The 27,792-nt window shown below is 38.3% G+C and overlaps 3 protein-coding genes across 14 annotated transcripts in view; 1 reads left to right on the top strand and 2 right to left on the bottom strand.

Moving 5' to 3' along the window:
* Positions 1 to 1,026: 1,026 nt before the first annotated feature.
* Sar1 (Secretion-associated Ras-related 1) lies at positions 1,027 to 7,302 on the bottom strand. Its single transcript, XM_028173209.2, has 5 exons — positions 6,931 to 7,302; positions 6,615 to 6,665; positions 5,776 to 5,895; positions 4,725 to 5,026; positions 1,027 to 3,805 (listed from the first exon to the last, which is right to left on the bottom strand). Exons 2-5 carry the CDS (start codon positions 6,655 to 6,657, stop codon positions 3,689 to 3,691), a joined length of 582 nt encoding a protein of 193 aa, XP_028029010.1. The 5' UTR covers positions 6,658 to 6,665; positions 6,931 to 7,302; the 3' UTR covers positions 1,027 to 3,688.
* Positions 7,303 to 7,694: 392 nt separating this feature from the next.
* Positions 7,695 to 9,126, top strand: RpS14 (ribosomal protein S14). Its single transcript, XM_028173210.2, has 3 exons — positions 7,695 to 7,843; positions 8,018 to 8,262; positions 8,852 to 9,126. The coding sequence occupies exons 2-3, from the start codon at positions 8,026 to 8,028 to the stop codon at positions 9,068 to 9,070; spliced, it is 456 nt and encodes a 151-aa protein (XP_028029011.1). The 5' UTR covers positions 7,695 to 7,843; positions 8,018 to 8,025; the 3' UTR covers positions 9,071 to 9,126.
* A 2,043-nt stretch (positions 9,127 to 11,169) lies between these two features.
* The window catches only part of LOC114242152 (uncharacterized), a 46,798-nt gene continuing 30,175 nt past the window's right edge, over positions 11,170 to 27,792 (bottom strand). For all 12 annotated transcript variants that reach the window (XM_089730036.1, XM_089730028.1, XM_089730027.1 and 9 more), the window contains 8 exons: positions 22,076 to 27,745; positions 21,172 to 21,390; positions 19,571 to 19,726; positions 18,814 to 18,952; positions 17,644 to 17,908; positions 14,870 to 14,999; positions 14,302 to 14,484; positions 11,170 to 13,653 (listed from right to left, as the gene is read on the bottom strand). In XM_089730036.1, the coding sequence (XP_089586162.1) occupies positions 13,561 to 13,653; positions 14,302 to 14,484; positions 14,870 to 14,999; positions 17,644 to 17,908; positions 18,814 to 18,952; positions 19,571 to 19,726; positions 21,172 to 21,390; positions 22,076 to 27,745 (6,855 nt within the window). In that variant the 3' untranslated portion in view covers positions 11,170 to 13,560. The remainder of the gene's footprint in view (positions 13,654 to 14,301; positions 14,485 to 14,869; positions 15,000 to 17,643; positions 17,909 to 18,813; positions 18,953 to 19,570; positions 19,727 to 21,171; positions 21,391 to 22,075; positions 27,746 to 27,792) is intronic.

Here is a 27,792-nt window from a genome sequence, read left to right on the forward strand (position 1 = left end):
AAATTATAACTTGCGTAATCACTGGTGGTAGGACCTCTTGGGAGTCCGCACGGGTAGGTACCACCACCCCGCCTATTTCCACCGTGAAGCAGTAATGCGTTTCGGTTCGAAGGGTGGGGTAGCCGTTGTAACTATACGAGATCTTAGAACTTATATCTCGAGGTAGGTGGCGCATTTACGTTGTAGATGTCTATGGGCCCCAGTAACCACTTAACACCAGGTGGGCTGTGAGCTCGTCCATCCACCTAAGCAAAAAAAAAAAAAAACAACGGTTGCCCCACCCTTCAAATCGAAACGCATTACTGCTTCACGGCAGAAATGGTCATGGTGGTGGTACCTATCCGTGCGGACTCACAAGACGTCTAACACCAGTAATTACACAAATTATAATTTTGCTGGTTTGATTTTTATTACACGATGTTATTCCTTCACCGTGGAAGTCAATCGTGAACATTTGTTAAGTACGTATTTCATTAGAAAAATTGGTACCTACACAGATTCGAACACCGTTGCATCGCTAGATACGAATGCACCGGCCGCTTTATCCTTTAGGTTTAGGTCTTTAGTCCTGCGCTGAACCTATTAATAAATAATTTCTATGCCGCTATCACACAAGTTTCTGTATGTGTTTATATTTTTCAGAGCTTGCAGTAACCGACTAGCGAATAATTCAAATGTGCCATTACATTTCTGGGCGATTAGAATGTATGCCCTAACGTCTTTTAACAATGGTTTTTTTAGATCAATTTTCTATTTTATAATAGAAAATCTGATGATAGACTTCAGTCAAGATTGACAATAGGGTAACCCATTTAATATGTTTGAAATACGAAATCTGATCTGACTATTAAATTTTTTCGTTTTATTTAAAATAATATCCTGGCATTGTTTTCAAATAATATATTTCAAATTTGAAAATACGTACAAAAGGATCGTAGTTTCAATTAAAAAAATCAAAGTAATACATATAGTATGTATCGCAATGTATTTGTATAAAAACTAAAAACAACATTGAAACAAAACAAATATTTCGTACAAATTTTATTACAAACTTTGTTTTTAAGACAAACTGCAGATTATCGAAACAAATGTATAGATGACGCAGGGCGCAGCGCTGAAGCCAGCTGAACGCGAATGATCCAAGAACGGCTTGTCTACCAACCCACCAATACTCCCCCTCGACAGACCCATGTGATGTTCAAAAAACAAAAAAATTAACTATATAGGGTACTTGACTATTTTATGTACACTGCGGGTGGGGCACACGGTATCACCTTAGATGGTACAAAGTAATGTATTGCAAAGTTTTGAGGCCGCACACGCAAAATAATTCATTTAAATTAATATAACTAAAATACGGGAATATATTTTCCATTTGATGATTCTTCGCCTGAGCAGTTTATAAGAAATCGCTACAAAATACATGTAATAGCTTTCAACATTGCTTCCCTTTTTTTACTTTAATAAATCTTATTTTTAGTAAAGCCAATAATTGTATTATAGTATTTATATGTATGGTCATACGGTATCCCCGCCTTGTATGAGTGAAAATAAATTTGAGAAGAGAAGGGAATGCAATATTTAAATCAGTAAGTCTGTAGCTTCTTAAATTTAGTACAACAAAAATCTGTACTTAAGTATCTATTATTAAACCACCCAAATAATTGTTTATAGTCACGTGACCTTTGTGACGTAACATAACAGTAAATAATATAAAAATGCTTTTGGACAGAAACAAGGTCAGACGAAGTCACAGTCTGCTCACCAACGTGTGACGTCACAAGAGTTTGAGGCCTCTAAAGAACAATAATTTAAATAGTCACATACCCTATTATATCACACTGAGATGATCCTTACAATTACATAATTAATAGCCGTTAAGTATTCAGACTAACCGTTCTAATACAAAGCCCAAAAATACAAGAAAATAATTTACAAAAACATTAATTACGATTTGAAGTTTTGCAGAACGCCCATCACTCAATGTTGGAATGAAATCAAGAAAATAAATATAATGTCATTTCAATTATTATTTATTATTTTATACAGTTTGAATCCAAAGACGATACGTACATAATATAAATTATAATGACAAATAAACATACCGGGAGAATTTTTAAAACCTGCTTAATTGAACGCGACGCGAATTCACAAATATAAAGATTATTAATATCGCATCATGAGGATATATCTGGCTGGACATGCTTTGCACCATTGCCCGAATTAAAAAGAAAAAGAAGGTTTCATAAACCTAAAGAATTACAAGAATAAACCTTCATCCTTTAGATTTAAGGTTAATGATTCAATTACGAATACTCACTGTCCAAACTAGGGCACAAAACATTTTATAAATATCACTAGCTCGCTTTCTAGGAATGCTTGTTTTCACAGCACTCGGATACGCTTCACGGTATTAAGTCGAAAACATTGTAACATTGAGCTTTCATAAGAAAATCACAACATAAAAAATAGTAATAAACATGTTGGAGAAACATGGCACCTGTCTAGTGTAATCTAGTCACAAAATCTTACACGCATTACAGAACTTAGTGGTATCAGTACTTCAAACACAAACATTACTGGAAGGCGAGTATAATACGTAACGCCGACAGAAGGTTATTTATCGATATGCCATATATCATCTATACGACATTAGCTGATAAAAACTCTGGTCTAAATATTAGACTACAGATAAGAATATTATAAAAAATCATACATACATGATTTTATTTGTTCCACATGTTGACTTAAGCCATTGACCGCATGAAAATCATTCATCTAAATGAAAACTGACTGAATTGTTATTATACATAAGATTTTAGGACGAAAATAACAATAAAACAATACATACATTTATAAGCGCAGTAGAAACGGCCCTATGAAGACAATAAAGTTTAAGTGAAGGCGCTGGTATCAAGAGAAGGAGCCTGTCTGTAAGCGTTGCGCGTTAAGACTATAATGAAGTTTAAAATGTTACTTGTAAACGTAGCTACTTACCTTACTACAACACTAAACATATTTAAATTCATTAAGAACATATTATCATCTAATTTTTCTGTATTTATAAAATTTAAATTTTTAAAACATTTCAATGTCGATGAATCTTTAAACAGGTACATACTTTAGTCTCCTCTCATGTTCATTTCGATAGATTTTTTTAAATTATTTTAAGCTGATTACAACTTCATTTATTACAGTGTTTCCTCTTCAATGTGATACTTTACTTTAGAAATGTTACTTGTAAACTTAAGATAAGAATTTTTCATAACATTTGGAAACATTCAAATGTCTTTTAATTCAGTTTTATACTATTATAATATTTCTATCGAGACTACTACGGTTCGTAAAATTCGAGATAATCTGTTTAGTTTTCTAAAAATCGACTCTAACCAAAAGTCCCGTTTGTCTTCCTTAAATGTTTGTTGAAATAAAAAAGGCAGAGAGAAGCACCTTCTGGAGCCATACTTAGTATTCATCACTAACAATAACTTTGAAACCAGTAATTAGTGCTCCAGAAGATGTATCTACTCTGTTTTATCATATAACACGACAGGTAAGTTCACAGTACTCTTTTTTTTAATATCTTACCAGGAATATATTTTTCATGAATAAAATTGTAAAATAAAGTATCGGTCTTAGTAAATATGCAGCTACGTTGACGAAGCTTGATGACGCGGATGCAACGCGCTCAGTCGATGTACTGCGCGAGCCAGCGGAAGCCCTCGCCGTAGCCCTGACGCTTCAGCACCGAGCACATGAAAAGCTCCAGCGGCCGACCGGGAAGTTCGGACCTCGATACTTTGCCCTGGAGATAAAAATGAGGATCGACTTATTTTTTTCAATTAAAATGATAGCTGCAACCAAGACCGGATTTAGACGTAATGCCGCTCCTGGGCACCGGAAAAAAAACCGCCCCAATACTGGAATTTTACCTAAACTTATATAGTTAATATATTTTATTTTTCACAATTAAAATAACTAATTTATTGCAGAAACTTTATCATCTATACTAATATTATAAAGAGGAAAGATTTGTTTGTTTGTTTGTTTCGAATAGGCTCCGAAACTACTGGACCGATTTGAAAAATTCTTTTTCCATTAGAAGCCGACATTGTCCCTGATGAACATAGGCTACTTTTTTTTACTTTTTTTTTTTGGTTTCATGTGTGTTTTAATGTTTCCGAAGCGAAGCGAGGGCGGGTCGCTAGTGTTATATATATTCCAAAAACATAAATAAATATTTGTTTTTTTTCTAACAATTATAAATTTTGCACTTTGCCACCTTGCTCATAATTATATTACATAAAAAAAACCTAATTAAATTTCTTTAATTCCAGAAAATGGAAATTTCGATTTTTGTTTTAAATGTCCAAGGAAATAAATTGTTTAAATCATTTTGATTATTAATTTTGACCAAAAGTGCCAAATTTATAATTTACAAATAATGGATGAATTGAATTTATTGAACTATCAATTAAACAGAAAAGTATTAATTAATAGAAATAACAGCAATCTTGATAGGACTAAAAAAAAACTTTTACTTTCTAAATTTTGCCACCCTGGGCACTTGCCCCGACTGTCTCTAGTGTAACTCCACCACTGGCTGCAACATATTCACTTAACGAAATTAAACAGGGTTTAGCTTTTCCTACTTAATACTTCTACAAATTAGTTTAGAAATATAGAGCAAACTTAATTTTAATTAACAAGTTATATATGCTAACCTTTCCAGTGGTCTGCTGATACAGATTGAAAAAGTGACGTAGTTCGTCTTCACTGGCAGCACCGGGTTTATCAATCTTGTTGCCGAGAATCAGCACAGGGCAGTTACTGAGCGTCTCGTCAGTGAGCAACGAGTCTAGTTCAGCCTTGGACTCCGGCAGACGTGGCCGGTCACACGCGTCGACCAGGAACACTATGGCGTCCACCGCGGGGAAGTAGTCGCGCCACACACGACGCGCCTGCTGATGCCCACCGAGGTCGAACGTCGTGAAACGCATACTGCCTATTGACAGTTCCTCGGATGCTGAAAATTGATATTTCCATTTTTTTACTGGTGGTAGAACCTTTTGTGATTCCGCACGGGTGGGTACCACCACCCCACCTAATTCTGCCGTGAAGCAGTAATGCGTTTCGGTTTGAAAGGTAGGGCAGCCGTTGTAACTATACTCGAGACCTTAGAACTTATATCTCAAGGTGGGTGGCGCATTTAAGTTGTGGTTGTCTAAGGGCTCCAGTAACCACAGAGAATCAAAATCATCATTTTTAAAAATTGCTTTTGAGATCTGGGTGTGTACTGCTAGTGCTTGTCTCAATTGTTTGTTACCAATACACATAACACAAGAGAAAATATTAGGTTGAGGTCATTGTATGTGTAACCAGCTACTGAGTGGTAGGACAAGTTCACAAAATGATATAACGATCCTAATTTGTGAGTGAAGCAGTAATTAATTACAATTCCAATATAAGACAGACTGTGACCTCTAGTTTTAAAAATCGTCAACTGCTACCATAATACAGTGTGTCCATGGGCTCCTGTAACCTCATGATAACAAGTGGGATGTGATTTGTTCAATTCATTTAGGCTAAGATATATTTAACAAAACAGGGTTTTTTGGAAAGCTTTTCCAATATTTCATATATATATAAAGAAATATTATCATAAACACATTTTTTTCCACCTTAAACAACCCATTTCTGAAAATACTTTTATCTCGACAATTTTAAACGCAGGAATGAGTACCGTTTTTAATTGTAACAAAAGTTGATACTTACTAGGATGTAAAGTAGGTACATGTTGAGCAAGTCTATCATCTTTCAACATGTGTAAGAGTGTTGTCTTCCCTGCATTGTCAAGTCCCAGAAACAAGAGCTTGCCTGACTTTTTCCATAGACCTGATAACAACTTTTGTTAATTAACAAATTTATCATAGTATGTTTGTTCTCTATGCATTCCAAAGACGTTCAGCTGATGGTGATGAAACTAAGTGTTGTTGTTGACTGTTTTGGTAAGTTTTCTGTCATATTACCATCAAAGTATAACAGATAAGGCTTATTTAAGTTCAATAAATAGGTGTATTTATAACATTTAACAATAGTCAAGACTGTGACCTTGGTAATTTAATTACATTCAGTTGGACTGCTAAGACTAGTAAGTTAGAAAAGTTTAAATCTACAAAATTAGTAGTTGTCGAGTAAATAAGAGTGATCATCAATTCATGTCATGCCAGATGATTGCACTTTGCACCCTCAACTTATCTCTGTTGTCTTGAAAATCCCTTCCATTTAATATACTAGTTATTTAGTAGTAATTTCAATAACCCCTTAAAACTCTTTGATCTGTGGCATCTAAAATAATTTACAAAATCATTTGATTATGTACTTAATTTTACTGGATTTACTATGCTGTAAAAGTTTACAAAAGTTATTGACAAAAATATTTAGATTTTACCCAACAGAGGCAAGCTTTTTCAAACATAACAATAAGACTTTAAAGAAAATTATATCTCTTATGTTGTATTGTTACAAATTTATTTATAATTATTAAACAAAATATTTTAAGTTTATGAATAAAGTTGAAATATAACGTAAATGATAACGAAAGTATATCTTACCAAGAAATCCCAACACTCCAGTGAACCAGTCGAGGATAAACATTTTTGAATCTGGAACGTAACGTAACAACTATAAATTCAGGATTCTTACAAAGACTAAGGCACAATAGTAATGACTTGCAAATATTTTTTGGTTTCAACTGCGTAACAGCATCAAGAGCTAGAATTAACCACAAGATTTTTAATTTATAGCCTCCATGCCGTCACACACGACTAGACAAATATAAAACGCAGCAGGATTATTGAATTGGGTAATATGACAGATCGTCATTCATGAAACACTCAAGACGTAAAGTACACGTAATGAAATACTCACATAATTAAATTTAACTATATTAATAACTAATCCTAAAGGAAGAGTATCACGAGTTTTCGCGCTTATTTGTAATATGTTACGTTGTAAAATGGATAATTTCTTTAGCTAATGATTATTGCGATGAAACTGTGAATCTGTTGGCAATGACGTACGCTATTTCCGGATGTCACAGGGACTGCCAGCTAGAAAAATGGTTTTCCTAGAAATGTACTGACATTTGAAACGATTCCTGAATCCACTTCTTTTTATTCGATGGTAGTATTGGTCCCTGTACTATCGATTATTAACAAGTGTATAATTCAGAACAGAGAATATGTACAGCAGAATTATTATTTTCAGTAGATAGGCATGTTGTCCTCCACATTAAATATTAAGTGTATTATCTATGTCATCCACTGAGTGGTTTTATAATTAACAACACTCTCACAAAAAAGTTGACAATATTATTAATGATAAATCCGGTTAAGATTGTTAATGCGAAAACGAAAAGAGAAATACTGTTAAATTGATATTTTTATTACTTAAGTAGGTGAACTTGATCAGAGCCCATCTAATGTTAAAAGGTCACTGGAACCCAGACATCATTACGTGAATACCATCACCAAAATTTCAGGACATGAGACTTAAGTATCTGTTATATAGATAATACACATTATTTGAAAGTCTCTATGCATGACATGTACCTACCAGACGCTCTAAATAAAAAGCAATATTTGCATAATGAAACTGTTCCACCTCTGAACTCTTCATTTTATTTGTATTTCAATATGTTATGTACATTTTTTTAATCAATCTAACCCTGTGACACTGTTTGGTAATCTATATTCTCATTCCTTGGCAACACCTAAGGGTCAGTTTTTAGTAGATCTTTTAGCCAAATTTCTTTTAGAATTTGACAGCTCTCAAGCTAAAGGTATTTTCATAATTTAAAGAAATATGTGATTATAGTTAGGATTGTAATAAAATAATCATATGTTCAAACATATAGAGAATAGGCGCAACGTTAAAGATATATCATGTGGTGGCTATAATGAAGATTAACTAGATTTTTTGAGGTTACAAGTGTTGAAAATGTTGTTATTTTCAGGCTGAGCCATGGCCCCGAGAAAAAACAAAGTTGCTAAAGAGGAGGTCCAGGTGACCCTTGGGCCCCAGCATTTAGTGGGCGAAACAGTGTTTGGTGTAGCACACATTTTCGCTTCATTCAATGACACATTCGTTCATGTTACGGATTTATCCGGCCGGGAAACCATCGCCCGTGTCACTGGTGGCATGAAGGTGAAGGCTGACCGTGATGAAGCGTCACCCTACGCTGCTATGTTGGCGGCACAGGTCAGTAAACAATACCTAGAATATAAATAACGTTAAGGTTGTGTTGTAAACAAGCTCTCTTTCTACAATGTTCATCATATTTAGCCAACCCTCTTCTACTTTTCAATCTTTTCACAAAGATGCAATTCAATTATATGTACAGTTTTTGTACATTTTACTCTGTTTAATAAATAAACTTGTAGGAGGGAACTTTATTGATTAATCTTTGTTTTAAAAATGTATAATATATTTGACTCCTGTTATAGTAATATTTAATATCGATAGTTTTTAATTGTATGCATTTAAACATGAAAACCATGCACATAAATATAAACCTACAAACCAACTACACAAAGGACAGCAAATAATTGCATGTGAAATGGAGAGTTCTGGCTATCCATTATCTGCCATTGCTTTAAATAGGAGAACCATATTTTTTTTTCTTTAGACTCAAACACTAATTATAAAAATAGAAGTGAACATTAAAATTAAAGGATCTAACCTAGGGTTTACTTATCATAAAATTTGTACTGCAACAGTAATGTCTCACATAATAATTATATAAAACACAAGAGGTTTTAAAATAATTCTATTTATTTAATCGTCATAGGATGTAGCAGAGAAATGCAAAACTCTTGGCATAACGGCCTTGCACATAAAGCTCCGTGCTACTGGTGGAAACAAAACAAAGACCCCTGGTCCTGGTGCTCAGTCTGCACTTCGGGCTCTTGCTCGTTCGAGTATGAAGATTGGCCGCATTGAAGATGTCACCCCTGTACCATCAGACTCCACCCGTAGGAAGGGTGGCCGAAGAGGACGCAGGCTGTAATCTGCTCTTAGGTTAAGTTCAATGTGGACTTTCAATAAAGAAGTTTACACAACAAATACCTTTTACTTTCCAGCTACTCAAAACCAACATACATATATTCCATAAAACACTTACATCCTTACTAAATAAATAATGAGAACAAATCTAATATTATATTTTAGATCTTTTGAATCTAAATACTATAAAATAATATATAAATTTTATATCATTTTAATCTTTTTTGTTTGTTGCTTAGGTCAGTGAACGAGCTCATGGCCCACCTGGTGTTTAGTGGTTACTGGAGCCCGTAAACATCTACAACGTAAATGCCGCCACCTACATTGAGATATGAGTTCTAAGGTCTCAGTATAGTTACAACGGCTGCCCCACCCTTCAAACTGAAACGTATTACTGCTTCACGGCAGAAATAGGCAGAGTGGTGGTATCTACCTGCATGGATTCGCAAGAAGTCCTACCCACAGTAATTACGCATTACGCAAACTTTTTGCAGGTTTGGTTTTTATTACACGTTGTTATACTTTCACCTTGGAAGTCAATCGTGAACATTTGTTAACTACGTATTTCATTAGAAAAATTGGTACCTGCCGGCAGGATTCGAACATCGGTGCATCGCTAGATACGAATGCCCGGACGTCTTATCCTTTAGGCCACGACGACTTCTTTAAACTTTTTGTCTGCAGTTTTAACAGAATAAATACCTTTATATGCCAAAACCTTGATTATTTAGATTTGATTTAATTAATAGTTTTTTGGAGAACAATTTTGATGCTGATTTCGTCTTGTCAGAAAATTTTAGGAGTTACATGCATTACACTGCATTATAAGCTTTTGCCGGTAGATAATAGCTGCCTATTTCTACCGTGAAGTGTTCTTCATCATTCATTATGTTCTCGTTTGTACGTTGGCCAAATTACTAGTGGTAGAGCAAATTTAAGCAGAACGGGTAGATAACACCAGTCTGCTGGTTTTTGCCATGATGCCAAAATGACCAATTGGAGGATTATATCAGCTACTACTAAACTACAACTGAGATCTAGACAAAAGTATTCATGGTAATGACGTTCTCATTTGATATCTATATGTTCTAGTAACAAATAAACAATGTGCTTAGAGCGAGTTTTTTAACGTTTTCGATAGCGTTAAAGTTAACTCAAATTTGTGCGGATTTGTGTGTTGGAACGTTCGCCTCCGTTTGCCGCTAGGGGCGCTGTCCCAACTGCATACAAATTTGAGTTGGGTAACTTTTACGCTATGGAAAACATTAAAAAACTCGCACTAAGCACACACGTACGCCGTGAGTTCGGGATAGCCTATCGTGTAAAGGTACTATAATAATAATATATGGTAAGCGGTCTAGTGATGGTAATACGCATCTACACGTGGCCCATTCTCCAAGTCATGCTCGAACGCGGTTAACTGTGGACGTTTGTTTTTTAAAAAATTTACAAAAAATGAATACATGACCTCATAATGAAGTTGTACAAATTTTTGAACATATACCGGAGAGAAAGCGTGATATGGAATCCCAAACATAAACACCACAATGATAATGGTAGGTGCTGTATAAATATATTGCCGCAGCCGAATGTCGCCATCGTGTTTACGTTTTAACAATCGCGTGGCCATCTCGCTGGGCCATCATGTAGAGGAGCCTTTAGGTACATGTATATAAAGTTTTTCCAGTCTGCTGTTACAAATATTTGCAATGATTTGATCGTGTTTTAGTCCTTAGTCATTTGGGATTTTGACGAACTGCTGTAACACGTTGAACGCCAAATGAATAATCGAGTATTTTCATTCAGGCTACAGTGCTCACCGATGAGCCATATCTTACTGAACCGTTCCGGTCATGAGTCACTCGCGAACCGCTTGAGGGTTCCAACGTAAACGATTCCTACAAGTCAAGAGATTGCAGATAAGTACGCGCACCCTTTTTATTATAGATTGGAAGATCCGATCACAGCCTACCTTCTTTTAAGTGATTACTGAAATTTAGCCCATTGAGACAGGTTGACATCTCAATTTTATTGTACTGATTTTTGCTTCTTGCTGTATGTCGATAATAAGCTACACACAGGAATGCAAATAAAAAACATGCAACTAATTAAAACTTTAATGATAGGAAAATAATGCAATAATAAAATACTAATGTATGTAGATTATTTCGCGGTATTTTTTACCAACAACATTTTCAACATTCTTTATTTACGTTACACAGTGCAGCGTGCAGGAATGCTTCAAATAAATAGAGCAGTGAGAAAAATATGAAGATAAGTTTCATTTCTTAAACAATGCATTAATTATCTAAATCTAATAAAAATGTCATTTTGCTGAAGAGATTTAGAATCTGATTTTATATGAATATGTTTATTTATTGCACATTTAACACTTAAAATTAAATCACTTGAATTTATAACATAGATAAATGGCATCCAGCTTGAAAATAATTCACTCTATTTAATAAACTTTATTACAGCTCGATAAATTTCTTCTAAAACCAGATCTTACACACACACTCACTACCTTATGCAAATTTCTATAAAACCTTCAGCGGGTGTAAATATTTAATAATGCATAGCTAATATTTTTTTTTCATAAATTCTACTTATTATAATCACAATAAATTTCATACGTGCGTAACATGTGAGGTAATAACACGTTTTGGGACTACTTTATTACATTTACATAAAATTATTCTAACTACAGTTCACGACTTTTTTCCATTCCGTATAGTTAAATTCCGTTTATATTTTATGAGAAATAAAATTTAAATAAGGTAATTATGCAGCTTAATGATTTACTCTTTTAAGGTAACAATTGTTATTGCTAATTTATGAATTATATTAGCAAAAATATTTTAAGCCCACAATGGGAGCAGTGCAGACTCGTTGATCAGTTGTAGTAGTTTTATGTTGTTATGTTATAGTAGTTATTCTAAAACAGACTAATTCATTAATATAATAGGATATTGTTTTAGTCGATTTATTATTAAAACGACTAGTTCAAAGATTTTAATTAAATTTTTATACGCATATATTGAAAAGTGAATGACTAAATTAGTTCTATGAGAGATATAATTTGTTTGAGGATACGGAATTATCTGTAATACTAATCAAGGTTTGTATACGGTTTGGGCAAGGAATACAAAGCGTAAAATAGCATGCATTAATATATACTGTCTAGGATAAATATAAATTCATTGGAGAATTTCGGAAGAATCTTTTTGCGGATTCACTCTATATAATAATATTTTTTTACGAGGTAAAAATAAGTAAGCTAGCAAATTTTTGGACCTTATTGTTCAATACAATGAATACAATGTACATATATGGAAAGGCCGCTGGTAGTATGATTTTACCAGCGAGTTTGTACGTTTTTCATTATGGACTCATAAAATGTCAAATTACAAAATTAGTATTATAAAAAAGTTAGAAACTGAACGCAACGCGATAAACTCAAATCCAATCAAATTAACTGTGTATTTATATTAATAATAGAATTTATTGAGTACTCTGTAATGTCCCTAAGTGATATTTAATTTAAAGTGAGATATCTTTCTTCAGGGTGGTGCAATCCGGCAAAGTGCAACACATTCACCTAAAAAATACAAGTAAAAGATTTTTCCGAAGGCGCGATGTGGCGTTCCGTAGTCTATCCTACCACGAACTAGGTCAGGCACATGGTGGTCTAATGTTACCTCTTTGTGTATGTCTAACCTTTACACTATATATTTTCTTTAAATTACGGCATTTAAAATTCAATTTTACAAAATGAAAGAAATTCCTAATTTAATATAAAATTTACATTTATGTGACATTATAAGATTATTTACATTTATTTATACATCTATTAAATATATTTTAGGTAAAGAAACGACGCTTGTGCTACCTGTGGAATCTAAATGCATACTTCGCTATTTGGTAACTTAACCTAACGCCACGCTACAGCTGAGATTATCGTAGTATACGTGCCGGTACACACTAATATCGATTAAATAATAACCAAAACTATACTTTAGTGTTTTGAAATAAAAAAAATATTCATAGAAAAATAAAGTCAAAACTAATTCTATAATCTACGACTATTATAAAACGTTCACGTCTAAAATATTAAAATTCAATAACAATATCACACACGAATCTAGTTTTATTTACAAAAGTGTGTTGAGGACTTACTAATTACAATACGTAGTAGAAACATAATTTATATAAAAATTGTTAAAATTTATTAATAAAATTCTGTTGATATTGTCTTATTTATTAGATCACAAGGCTTTGTGAATATTTACTTAAATTCATAAACCTTAACATTCACGGTTGATCCGTTCCTTTGGTACACATAATATTTCATAGCCTTCTCTGGACCACAATTCATTATAACCTTCGATCAACCTAGCAAACGAATTCATATCCAGCATTATATACAAATATGAATCACATCAATAAATTTTATTTACTCCTTTAAAATGTAGTAACAACAGTTTTGAGCATTTAGTTCATCCACTTGCGACAGTTGGGCGCGCCGCACATGCACATGATTTTGTGGGCATCGTCTTCTATGTCGAATTTGTAATCATAGGTGAGCTGTTGAGAAAAGTAACTAAATTAAAATATTGACACAATAAACAGTACTCCGTGCTGTGAAAACAATATACAACTAATAATCTAAGTTCCATACCAACTGATATATTGTATGCTTTAGTTTGCGAGTCAAGGATAAAATCATTTAATAAAATGAATAGCAAATTAATTTTAATTTTTCCATTTATGTTCGTTCAGTTATTAACAGTTTTGGACTTTGGAAACTATCTCTTCTAGGTTAAGAAATAGATTTTGTGTGAGCGTGTCGCGAGCCTGCATGGATCGGTATCATAGTACCATCTGTTTTTGCTGCCATGGAATCTTGCAGACTTGTTTGTAGGTAGGCAGTATACCACGTTTTTGAGTGCTATTATATTAAAGCTGATTTTGATGTTTGTAGTCATGAATGATTATAAATAGTCAAACGCGCTCACGGTGCAATTTTCCACACTACACTATTAATTAGAAATTTTAAAAACAACTACTTTACTTTAGGACAATATAAAAGTTAAAAAAAAAACAGTCAATTTAATAAATGTTGCCTTTAAAACGTCAATGTCCAAATATGAAAGTTACAGTAACACCGATAACAAGACATGTACAGCTTATTGATTTTAAGATCGATTGTTTAAATCAATGAGTCGAGTGTACCTCTTCTCCTCGTGAGATGCGTCTCTTGGCGAAGATGATGATCCGCAGACAGCGGTCGACCTCCACGGTCTCGGCGACGCAGTTGGGCTGGCACGAGTGGTTGATGTACCGCGCGAGGCCGCCGCATAGCGTGGCGTCTATCACTCGCCGCTCGCCCAGCCGGAACATGTAAACGCCGCGATTCTATCCACAAATATTCACACAGATTAGGATTAAGTCATGTGAATTATTTCGTTTTTACCATCGCGCAGCCCGCCATCGGAGTAGAGTTCATCCATACTACCTGGAGCCACTGCGCTCATCCACAGTGCGTTTCCAGAGACCTTTTTTGCTACGTACCATCCGGCTTTGGAATGAGCTCCCCTCCACGGTGTTTCCCGAGCGTTATGACATATTCTTCTTCAAACGAGGCTTGTGGAGACTATTAAACCACAGGCAGCGGCTTGGCTCTGCTCCTGGCATTGCTGACTTCCATAAGCGACGGTAACCACTCACCATCAGGTTGGCCGTATGATCGTCTTCATATACGGCAATAAAAAAATAAAATAAAATAGAAACGTTCACTTACTCTCGATTCGTATTTCTTTTCTCTCATTTCTGAGAGTTCCGATCGTATTATTTCGCCAATGTACTCTATCACCATAGTGTGCTTTTCTAGATCGCGTGCAGCGTACAGCCCCAGCCCTTGTATCTTTGATCTGTGATAGAATAAAAATATTTTAAACACAAATTTAAATAAAGTGAGCTGAATTAGTGGTTTTGTTGAAACTATTCTTAGTGTTTAGTAACTCTGTACCCATACAACGTGTACTCTTTATTTGCTTTTTAATAGTTCGACAAACGAGTTCACGGCCACCTGGAGTAGTGGTTACACATAATCATGAACATTAAAACGCGACGCCTTCATTAACTTGTAACTGTAAGTGAGTCGTCTATTATCAAAGGTGGCAATCTGTGCATTTGGACAAAAAAATGTTATTGATATGTCAGTACAGATTGACTTGAATATAATCGTCTCCTTCAAAGAATACGGTTCAAAACCTGCATTAAATAAAGGTTAATACTTAACCTGTTATTTATCTAAGATGTCGTTCAGAAGAGTTTTGTGACTGCCAATGGAATACAAAGTCAATAATTCGTTTTTCTGATTTACCAATAATTGTCCAAGTCACATTGCCGGCTTTGATAATAGTCGACTCAAGTAAGAGTTGAAGAGTGAAGATAAAATATATTGGAGTACAGCGATGCACCGGTGTTCGAATCCCGCAGGCGGGTACCAATTTTTCTAATGAAATACGTACTCAACAAATGTTCACGATTGACTTCCACGGTGAAGGAATAACATCGTGTAATAAAAATCAAACCCGCAAAATTATAATTTGCGTAATCACTGGTGGTAGGACCTCTTGGGAGTCCGCACGGGTAGGTACCACCACCCCGCTTATTTCCGCCGTGAAGCAGTAATGCTTTTCGGTTCGAAGGGTGGGGTAGCCGTTGTAACTATACTGAGACCTTAGAACTTATATCTCGAGGTGGGTGGCGCATTTACGTTGTAGATGTCTATGGGCTCCAGTAACCACTTAACATCAGGTAGGCTGTGAACTCGTCCATGCATCTAAGCAATAAAAAAATAATAAAAAAACATTAAATTATTTAAATTAAAATTTTATATAAATTAATCCCATTCACCATCCCATAATTGTCCGGTCAATTTAGACATTCGAAGTTACATAAAGTCCCAACAAGCTGAATTTCTGTGAAATTGTTCAATACATAATTATAAACAATGTCGAGAAGTTCCCCATTATTCCCCTGTAAGGAATTTTTTTTATTCAAGGCCAAAGGTCCAAAAAATTAGTTTTTCGCGATTTCCAGCAAAACGGTAAGTTTTATCATAAAAGTACCTCAGACAAAAATTGTAGATCATAAAGTTATCTATAAAAAATGTATCAATACTTTTTTTTCTTACGAGCCACCTTTTCTGAGATATAACGATTCAAAAAGTTATAAAAGTTGTTATCGTCATAATATGCACACGTTTCCACGACACCTATGAGGTAGTGTACTTAGCGCGTTTTTTTAACGTGGTTTCCCCAGTAGGCCTACACCACGGGTCAGTTGTGATCCTGTTTAATGTAAAACTATTGCATAATAACGGAAATTTTCAAAGATTGGGAAAGATAAAAGCGATGTAAATTAAAAAAAAGTGTTGAAGTTTATTCGTCTTATTCGTAAGTTTCAAATTCTTGTTCTTCTTCTTGATCTTCTTCTCCTGCTTCTTCTTCATCTTCATTTTGGATGCAAGTAAATTGCATCAATAGCGATGTATCGCATGATACTTCGTCGGAGTCAAACGAATCCTCCATTGTTTGTGATTCAATATTAGAGCATGACCGGCCTTGACAATTTGTGCATGCCAAAGAACAAGATAGTCTGACTTTTTTGTAACCACATTTAGCACTGCATCCCTTTTTGCAGTTGCAAAAAATAGTGTTCAGCAGTTTTTCCGGCGCAGGTGGAAGTTAAGTTTGAACTGGCTCTAATATATTGTTGACCAACTTCCAACCCGTCTGTAGGGTCTAGCTGATAACCAAGCCACACTTGAACTTGGTAATATATGTACTCGAAAAAGATGTTGGTGAGCAGCAACTAAGGTTGGAGGAAGACAAGCTAATTGAACTTGTTTTTTATTTTTAGTATTTTTAACAAAACATGCATATCGATGCTTATCTAAACAGGTAGTTTTTTTTAGGAGCTCAGTACATAGAAAGAAGAAAGCGGATGCCGTTGGTAATAACTTCTTGTTGAGTTGAATTACTCTTTTTAAAAACTTCAGCACATTGAATTAAATCTTGTTTTTCAAACATTTTGAAAACTGCTGTTTTACCCCTCCTGTAAAATGCAGATGTCGTATCACAGCCATTTATTGCGTGTAAAAATAGTACATGATCTTGACACTTTACAAAAGTAAATAAACTTTTTGATGAATATATCTATAATCAGATAATATCTGATTGATGCTGAGCTTTTCCTGGTTTTAAGAAAAAAATAGTTTTTTCAGTTGGCGTTCGAGCAGTGAGTAATACAAATAAGTCAACATCTTCACCAACAACAATAGTTGTATTTGTCAAATTGAATTGCTCTATTGCTGTTTCAATAATCAATACATCAAGCATCATTACTAGCTTGTTTTACCAATATATTTTCAGATTCTATTAAAAACATACATACGTCTGAAGCTAATAAAAGCGTATTCAAAATTCGTACCTGCCTACGGGATTAGAACATCGGCAAAGTCGCACCGATCGATACAAATACACCGGGTGTGTTGTCGTGTGTTACCTAGCGAGATAGACGTTGTTGCGCCAGTCCATCTTCATCTTCTTGTACTGGCTGCTCTTGGTGAGCACGAACTGCTTGGTGTAGGGGCAGGGCGCGTCGGAGGGCGCGGCGGCGGCGGCGGGCGCGGTGGCGGGCAGCAGCGCGCGGCGCCACGTGCGCGCCCGGGCCTCGCAGCGCGCGCAGCCCGACGGGTTCACGGCCAGCCCGCCCTCCAGCAGCGCCGAGCGACCGAACTTGAACCGGTAGTCCGTCAGCGTCTCCACTCCTGCGGGACAAGCGCGTGTGAGTACCGTGTGCGACCTTCTACACATCTATGTCGCTAAAGGCATCCATGGTTTACCGTGTAAATCATGTCACTTTTTTTCCTTATTCCCTGGTAGCCTACAAGACTATTACAGATACGCCCGGACGGGTAGATGAGCTCACGGGCTCAGCCTGAGAGAATTTTCTAACGCTAGCCTTAGCGGGAGCCGTGCTTCACTGAATCTACCACCGGATCGGAATCGCGACCCACTGAAAAGATCCAGCGAGAAACTCAGAGGGCTGTGTCTATGGGTTATTTCACTCGTCTAACTCTTCGTCGTAATCGACGACTTCGATGCTTGAGACACACGAAGACGATGACCGGTGGGGGGATGAGGATCTTAAAAGCACCAGGAGTGAATACGGGGGATCCGACAAGACATGTTTCGAGCGACAACGGCTTTGCGTTGCCCCGTCGCGGTCGGATAAGAATGTCATGTTAATTATATTATATATACTAATAAACCTGAACACGCTACTTTGATACAACTTGATAAAGACTTGTTACTTTTAACACTACTCGAGCGTGCTCTATCTTAAGTTAGTGGCGGGCACTATGATAAAAGTTTTCTTGACATGCCCACGCTAGCATTACAGTGACGAACAACAACAAACAAGTATAGCTTATTATTTATTACTACATGTTTCATTTTAGAGTAAAAATAATAAACCATATAACATACTCGAAAGTAAATTTTTCTGGAGCATATTGAAAATTAACTAAAACTACAATTTTATGAATATAGCATCACAACATTAAAATGTAAATTATATTTCTAGGAGGTCCAAAATACTTGGGTCATTTTTTCTTTTTTAATTTTCAAGGGCATACTGCGGCACTTTGAATAATATCTAAAACAAACTTACCAGGCAAACTTTCTAATACTCTAACAACTGCAGGCTCGGTCAAACCGAAGAGATCTTCCCCGGTTACATAATTCGGCCACAATTTTAATACGCCCTCTTCGCCTCGTCCTTCACGTAGAGAAGCCACGGCATCTAGTATCTGAAAATTCATTGCACACATATAGATGAATATACGAGCTCACGACACAGTCGGTCTAAGTGGTTACCGGAATTCATAGGCATCACAATATGAAGTTCGTCATACCTTGAGACATGAGGTGGAGTCACAATATATTACACACTATAAAGGTTGCCCTAATTCTGCGACTCGCGGCAGAAATGACCAGGGTCTCTTTCTTTTTTTTTTTTTTTCTACCTACGCTGTTGGCCTTGAGAGACTACTTCAGCGTCACTGGGCGAGTAGGTGAACTCATGGGGCTCAAACCGGGAGTGTTACTAACACTGGCCCTAGCAAGAGCAGTGCTTCGCAGAATCTACCACCGTATGGGAAACGCAACCCACTGAGAAGATCCGGCGAGAAACTCAGGGGGCTGTGTCTATAGGTTAATTTACTCGCCGAGCCCTTCGGGTTCGACGAGAACGATGACCGGGCAGGGTTCTATCAATACCCAAAATATATATTTTGATATTTTTTATTTCTACTACAATTTTTCATAGTAGAATAGGTACGTGATTCATAAAGTCAATAATAATTTACGACTTATTCATCTACAGTTTTTAAAGACAACGTGAATGACAGAAGGGAGATTCAACGGACATTAGCCCAGGCGGCGCGGGGGGTGGGCGCGCTGGCCTCGTGGCGCGGCTCGTCCTGAGCGCGCACGTGGAAGCGCGGCCGCCCCTCCTCCTCGGAGATCCAGCACAGGTAGCGGCACCGGTTGTTGGCGCGCTGGGTGGACCAGTAGAACCGCACCTGGAATACAACACCCATACATACTAATCTCGTAACGATATTAATATTATTGTAACATTGACATGAAAAGTTTTATACAAATTAGTTTTTTTTTTTCAATCACCTGTCTTAAGATATTTGTTCATATTGACATTGACATGTTCATATCAATGAATCTACAATAGATCTAGTAGATCTTGACGCACTCTTCTTCTGAGTCTTCTTGTAGTCATTTCGTCATCTATTAAATGCTTAGCAAGACTATTTGGATGGGCTTCGAATCTTACACAGTAGGCTTTAGCTCGATGGATTACTTCATCTTTGACTTTTCTTATGGCAAGATCATAATTGGTTCATTCATTCGTAACATACCATAGTGCGTTCACTATCATCCTGAGCATTTTTTTATTGAAATCTTTGGAGGATTTCAATATTTGAGTTTAACATAGTAACCCCACAATTGGATGCCATATGGCCAAATGGGTTTGATTATAGATTTGTATAGCAACAGCTTATTTTCAACTGACAGTTGAGACTTTCTATTAAGATGCCAATATAATTTACATATTTGTTGACCCACCGCAAGACGCTTGGTAAATATAATATGTTTTCTCCAAGTCAGGCTTTTATACCAAAATAGTTATATATTAATTTTTAATTGAAAATTAATATAATTATTATTTCTGAGCACCGTAAAATGGAAAGGAATCGGGACACTTTTTAAGTTCAACATTGATTTTTATCGTTTTTTTTTGTAGTTATAGTAATAAAACGGAGATCATAATGGTTTCGGTAGTATAAATTTTTATTGCCTTAAGATATTGTTCATTAAAGAATAATTATAAAAAGTTACAAAAACTCTCTTATCCTTATTCACCCAGGCGTTTGGGTGAATCGGGTTACGTATGGGAACAATAGTTTTTCGATAGGGCCGGCACTATTTAGTTGTTAGGTAGGTAGCTAACTTTAGGCAATTAGCTTTTTAATGCATATAATGTGTTACAAAACTTTGATGACTAAATTAACGTATTTAATATTCTTAAACACTAAATAAACGTCATTTTCAGTTCAACAAAGTTAAATCTAACAACTCAACAAAAGTATTGTGACATCCCAGATTTGTCCCTATTCTTTTTTTTTTTATTGCTTAGATGGGTGGACGAGCTCACAGCCCACCTGGTGTTAAGTGGTAACTGGAGCCCATAGACATCTACAACGTAAATGCGCCATCCACCTTAAGATATAAGTTCTAAGGTCTCAGTATAGCTACAACGGCTACCCCAACCTTCAGACCGAAACGCATTACAGCTTCACGGCAGATATAGGCGGAGTGGTGGCACCTACCCGTGCGGACTCACCAAAGGTCCTACCACCAATAAAAAAAATCTACCTCTAGTCCTTATTCCCCCCAATCTACTGCACCTTAAAAGCTGAACTTTATAAGTTACTATGTGAATAAAACTTACAATCTTATATCCAATCGGATAGATGTAGTTGGGCGTGTGGAATGCGGCCAGTTGGTGCGGCAACAGATGGCCCGGGCTGAGGAATATGAGGCCCCCAACTCGGATCAGATGGTTAGTATCGGAGTGAAGCATCACCGAGGCCACTTGCCGCTGCTCGTCTCGGGACACGTACACGCGACGTTGCACGCTCAGCGTAGTGAGTTCATTGTCTTTTTCATTCTAAGAAAGAGTTTACAAATTAACAAAACTGTTATAAGCTTTCAAGTATTAACTTTGAATTGTATGATGGAAAAAATATTGAAACTGATCTCAACAATGAAGGCTCCTAGTTGATATGCTACAGCCCGAACACGATTCCTAGAAAACGTTGTTCCAAAAACTCAACTAAACTTGTTTGTTTGTATAGCACGCAATGTATTACAATTAATAATGAAATAACAAAATCTTCTATCTCAAGAAAGTAGTGAGGGCGATTGTTAGTCGTCATGGATACTTTACGGAATCACAAAATATGAAGTTACTAAAACAACAAGCATTTTTTTTTTTATTGCTTAGATGGGTGGACGAGCTCACAGCCCACCTGGTGTTGAGTGGTTACTGGAGCCCATAGACATCTACAACGTAAATGCGCCACCCACCTTGAGATATAAGTTCTAAGGTCTCAGTATAGTTACAACGGCTATCCTACCCTTCAAACCGAAACGCATTACTGCTTCACGGCAGAAATAGGCAGGGCGGTGGTACCTACCCGTGCGGACTCACAAGAGGTCCTACCACCAGTGAATTCAAACAAGCATTCATTGGAAGTTTTATAAAATTGCGTCATCCTTTTATTACAAAATAGTTGAGTCTGCTTTTGGGAGTCTTGTAAAGTCTAAATAAATGTAAAATATTGAATGCTCACCTTCGGTGCGTGAGACGCGCAGTACGCAGTCTTGTTCTTATAAAACACGCAGCTATCTTTTACGGCACACCCGAGGTGGTACACGTTTCCACAGCGGACTTTGAAACATCTCACTGTAGCTCCTAGTCGACGACAAACCGCACAGGTGGAGTTCGAGCCGGTGGCCAAGGCTGTCTCCACGTTCATCAGCGCACCGCTCACGGTCTCGTACACTCCCTCCGACCAGAGTGCACAGTTGAGATGGACCCAGCGGTCTACGTCACAGTTCAGTAATCTCGACACCCCGTCGGCCACTCCGTCTCCTTGAATCCCGCACAGTTCGCATTTGCGAGAGTCTTCATTCGTCACAGGCATGATGGCGACTCCGGTGCGGAACACTAACTCTGTGAGTTCCCTGTCTGTCGGACGTTTGTACTTCACAGGCGGACCGATGCAGCCCGGCGACCAAGCTTTGTACCTTATGCCTCGGTATTTTTCTTTTTCTGTACTCTGATTACTCTTCTCGTCTTGTTCGACACTTTTCAAATCTTCGTCTAAGGCGCTGACGTCATCGCCAACTTCTTTCATGAGTTCATCGTTGTCCAGCGAATCCATGAACGAGAGATCCATTTTTTCATCCTTGATGTCAGGTTTCATATCTAAATCATCCGTCTCCATGCTCTCTGTGGACGCGGTATCGAAGTCGTCTCGATCTTTGGATAGATTTGTTTCGACGTCCGACTTATTATCGTCCTTTACACTAGTTTTCGATTTTCCATCTAAAATGATATTGGTCGGTCGCCATGCAAATCTTTCGTAACATTGTGTGCTACAGAAATATAATTCAGAATCGCTATCACACAGTATTTCACCGGCGTTTCCTTTATTAGCAGATAATAAAGGAAATTCTGAGGCTTTGGCTCGTACTACAGAATCTAAGATGACGACGTCACAATGTCGACAAAACTTCGCAGCACCGTTGAGAATACTCTGTATGTCGATCGGCGTACCTTCTTTGCCGTCTTTACCTTTAGATCGATACAAACCGAGTTTATGTGATGGTGGAGTAGCAGTTCTTTCTATTATTTGGTAGGAAGTCGGTGGTGGAATGTGTAAAATGCCAGCAAGTTCCTTGAGAACTCCAAGTATATCTTCTGCAGCTCCAGAAGTAAGCGTAAGCGTAACGGTTACATTTTCATTGCTCTCCGTACTGCCAGGAGAGTCTTCCATCTTAGGCTTGTTAGGCGAATCTGTGTCGAGACATTTGAGGGCTTTCTGATCTTCCTCTTCTTTCAGTTGATACATGGAAACTGGTTTTATTCTTATTGGAACGGGGGCAATCATAGGAATGATAGGGGACACGCGTCCTGAACCAGAGTCACTATCTTCTTCTTCTTCCTCGTCATCGATGAGTTTGAGACCAGGAAACCTATTAGCGGGCTCGATGTCGAGGCATTCTGGACTAGAACAACTGACAATGCTGTCAGGAGTGTCAGTGTCACGTTCCTTGCAGATGAAATCTAGTTTTTTATCTTCGGGATCTTCATCAAACATGATTGGTTGAAATTCTTGATCGTAAAATCCTCTTTGTGTTGATGCAGGTGGTTTTTCAGGGAGCGGTTCCTCGTCTCCAAACGGTTTTGTATTATAATAATCGGCCACGTTTGGGATTCTAGCATTACCAAAGTCTCCTACCAAGTCACCTTTTAATATATCACAATCCTTACTTTTTAATTTAGTCAAATCGCCGGATCCGAACACTGGACAAACTGCAAAATTTGTTGTTAAAGCGGGCTCTTGTATTTGCATAGGAGGTAACAACCGCAGTTGTGCCATCAAATTATCTATAAAAGTATCATAGTCTTCTTCGTATCTTGATCCTTTGCGCGGCCTCTTTTTCGCGTTAGCTGCGTTGAGATTATTTTCTGCGGCTGCTTTCATACTTAGCTGCATTTTTCTCTTCTTCTGTTGATATTCGCGCCGTTTTCGTTTCTTTGCTTCCGAGGGAGTTTCAGGTGCATTAGCTTCAGAAGAGGGATCTAAGCCCCCAACTTCTGGGTATTCTTCTTTCATGGGTTGATCAAGTTTACCTTGATCGGATGCAGTGGAAACGCCCGACGTTGCAGATTGTTGCGAGCTTTCATCTAACAATTCTTTTTTGACGTCCATGGGAGTGAATGGACGATGTACAGGACTCTGTTGCGGCGGTGTGATTTCTTTTTTAATGTTTTGTTGCATTTGTTGGTTATCCGCATTCATAGCTTGGTATATGTGCATAGTTTTCATGGTTGGCGAACTTTCTGGGATAGGCGTGGTTTCTTCTTTGGTAATCATTTTTATTGGAGGCTTCCTTACATCCATAAGAGATTGGGTCGATGAATGATGAATAAGCGTAGAAATAGTAGAACTAGGAATGGAAGTTTGCATAGGTCGGCTTGTAAAGGGAGAACTTACGGTTGTCATTTGCCTCGGAGAATTTTTAGGAAGCTCTACTTCCTGACTAAGCGCTATGGTCGGCGGTGGGATCGAAGGTCTAGCCAGCTGGGCTTCCAAAGACGGTATCGTACCAAGAGCTGGAGCAGTTCTCTGAATTGTGACGGTACGTTGCGGAACCACATTGGATGCCGTTGTGGTAATCTGTAAGAGTTGTTTGAGTAAAACATTCTGTGATTCATCATTTCTTTGGTTGTTTGCATTCGAATGTTGTGAATTTTTTCCGGAAATATCATTACCGGTTGATGTAGTAGTTGAATCCTCTGTTTCCATAGGTTCCGACTTTACTACGACAGCCTCCACGCTATGTCGTTTCGTAGGCTGAATATGCCCTACAATCACTTCACTCTTAGGCTCATCGGTTGACTTTGATCTTTTGAGAGGAGACGTCAATTGCGTGTGGAGTAATTTTGATGAAGTAATAAAGTTTAACGACCCCTGACTTTGCTTGGCTTGCATTTGACCCATTCCGGGTGTTACCATGTTGTGCGTTCTAACCGTAACGTTTGGTGGCGGTTCTTTATTTCCAATCAAAGGTCTCGAAGTCATCACTAATGCAGGAGGTTGACTGGAACTAATGCTTTGTGGATTGAAAGGTAAATTGTTAGCGTTTATTTGCCTTGTAGGTTGCAATAATGTGTGACCTAAAATACTAGTGGGCAAAGGTTGATTTTTAGGATAAGTATTAATGCTAGTTGTAATAGTGTTGCTGGTATGAATGATAGAAGAAGCAGCTGAAGGATTGTTTTGTATCTTAGAAAGTGCTGGCATTTGTATAACTTGAGAGGGTACAGACCCTGGACTGTTATCTTCAACGGATGTAAAAGTTTGATTCGAAATCAACGGCGATTGGGCTGGGGATTTCATCAAAGTGTTCTGAATACCCACAGGCGAGTTAATAGGTGACACAGTTGGCGACTTCCTCATTTGCCCTATAGTGGATAATGTGTTCACTCGTGAGCCCACCATCTGGGCAGCGCTCATCGGCATGTTATCTGGACTCGGCATTGACGTCGCTGGTTTTTCCATCCGTTGAATGGGCGAAGGTCTCGGAGGAGCCACCTCTACTTTAGAGGAGGGCAGTAAATTTTCAAAATTGACTTGAGTCGGCGTCGTAGCGTCACTGTTCTTTCTCAGACCAGGCTGGTTGTCTGTTTTAGCCGAGTTGGTGTTCAACGAAGACATAATCGTGCGGAGCTGTTGCGACACATTCGCCATGTTGGACGTCAACTCCGCAGGTTGAGAGAGCGGAGACAGCTGCGGTATCGCCGCCGACTGTGGCATTAGTCTTTCCATTTCTCGTTTTGCAAACGATGATTGTTCCTGATTGTCTTTGTTTTCTGTTTTCGCAACTGAATGTACGTTTGAATTTTGAGCGGACGTATTTGATTTCTGATTGGGTTGTTTCATTTCGAATGGTTTGTTCTCGTCGGATATATTTTCTAGCATTGAGAGCATGTCTTCAAACGATTCTACATGTTTAGAATTACCCTCGACTGTTTCATGGTGTTCTTGCATTGTTATGTCGTTGAGATACCTCTCCTGTGACGGGGTCGGAGACGGAATAGATATCTGGACAGACTCTTGCGCCATATCTGACGTGAGTTGCATGTTTGAGTCAATGACCATTTCCTTCGTCTGATTGGCGATCGCTTTGATCGTTTTTAAGACGCCATCATCGGATTTCGTTTCCGGAGGTGGAGGATTTGGTGGCGGCGGCAACGGCTCAGCCATTGTCTTATTGTACGAAAGTAGCAAATCGTTTTGAATTTCATCTTCAGGTTTATCTTCATCATCGCCCTCCATTATGTTGTCTGGAATTTTTTCAGGAATAGGGTCAGGACTTTTGATGTCCGCTTTGCCCAACAGAAGAGGCGGACGATCACTCAAACACAATGTATGTGGAAGTTCAGTCTGTTGACTTATCTCAGTTTCTATATCAATATCTTTACTAGGGTCTTTGAATAGAGTGGTCGTTCTCTGTTCTATCTGTGCCTGCAAGCATGTCATCGAAGACAAAATATTCTGTTGTGTTGTCGAAGATAAGCTACTGGGGCCTGAATCTCGTTCCGACCCACTGTCCACAGCGACCGTGCTGTCCGGTGACGCGACATCATCTTGGAATATTTTTGCAGGAAGAGTTGCATCATGAGACACAGACAAACTGGAGAGTTTTGCGCTCGAAAGAGATAATCCCATCGGTTTCTCGATCGTTTTTACGATCTTTTGTTTGACATGATGTTGGGTGAAAATGGAGACGGGAACGCGAGACGGGCCAGCACCGGAAGTCGCTAGCGTGATCACGGGATTGTTCACGTTGGCCACCTTCGGTACGTTCGATATGACGCTTATAACTGAACTGATCGACTTCGAGGGTGGCGGTGCCGATACGTTTATGGACAGAGACTGGGCGATGTTGTGCGGCATTTTTTTCATTTGGCTCTGTTTGGCATTTCCTATGGGCACGGAAAGGTTTTTTAGAACAGGCACAGAGATAGTCTGGTTGGCGATAGAGACGGAGGCGACCGTCGCCTGCGATACTTCATTTAGAATTTTAGTGTTGGCGTGCGGCGAGAGCACGGCCAGGCGCGTGGCGGGACTCATCAGCTTGTATTGGTGGGAGCCCGTCGACAGGCTGATCACCGCGACGGTTTTAGTGGCAGTTTCCGTACGCGGTGTCGGTACTTCTTCCTCCTCGTCTTCAGGTTTGCCGCTGTCTATCAGTTCCTCGAAGTCTTCTTCGGTGGCGATACGCTCGCTGGGCGAGATGGTGCCCGGCTCGACGAGCACGATGTCGTCGTCGTCGAGATGTTCGAGTTCGTCGGGGTCCTCGTCGTCGGTGCGAGCGTACAGCACGTAGTCCGTCTCGGGCCCGGCGTCGAGCGCGGGGTGCGACTGGTCGGCGGGGTAGCGCGGGCGCGGAGATGCGCGTCGCTTCAGTAGCGTGAGCTTGGGGCGCGCGGGGGGCCAGGGCGGGGCTCCCCCTCGCAGCCCGGGGCGGCAGTAGCGGTAGCCGGGCGGGAGGGGCGCGGCGTGGTGAGAGTGCATGGAGCCGCCGCCGTGGTCGGGCGCTGGAGAGGCGGCAGGAGATGCTGAGGGCGTGGGCGTGCGCGCTACGTGCGGAGATCTCGATATCGAAGGTGATGAGGGCGCCCCTCCCATTGGGCTATATTGCTGACGTTGTAACATTTGTTGTCTCTACACAAAGATAATTTATTGATTAGTTACTGACAATTTTGTTTTCA

The sequence above is a fragment of the Bombyx mandarina genome, chromosome 09 (genome assembly GCF_030267445.1).
Source record: "Bombyx mandarina strain Sakado chromosome 09, ASM3026744v2".
Lineage (NCBI taxonomy): Eukaryota > Metazoa > Arthropoda > Insecta > Lepidoptera > Bombycidae > Bombyx > Bombyx mandarina.

Coding starts and splice junctions, on each gene's coding strand:
- Sar1 (XM_028173209.2), bottom strand. CDS start 6,657: ATGTTTATCCTCGACTGGTTCACTGGAGTGTTGGGATTTCTTG. Junction 5,027..5,775: donor TGTACCTACTTTACATCCTA/GTAAGTATCAAC, acceptor ATCAATTTTCAG/CATCCGAGGAACTGTCAATA. Junction 3,806..4,724: donor ATCAGCAGACCACTGGAAAG/GTTAGCATATAT, acceptor TTTTATCTCCAG/GGCAAAGTATCGAGGTCCGA.
- RpS14 (XM_028173210.2), top strand. CDS start 8,026: ATGGCCCCGAGAAAAAACAAAGTTGCTAAAGAGGAGGTCCAGGTGACC. Junction 8,263..8,851: donor CTGCTATGTTGGCGGCACAG/GTCAGTAAACAA, acceptor TAATCGTCATAG/GATGTAGCAGAGAAATGCAA.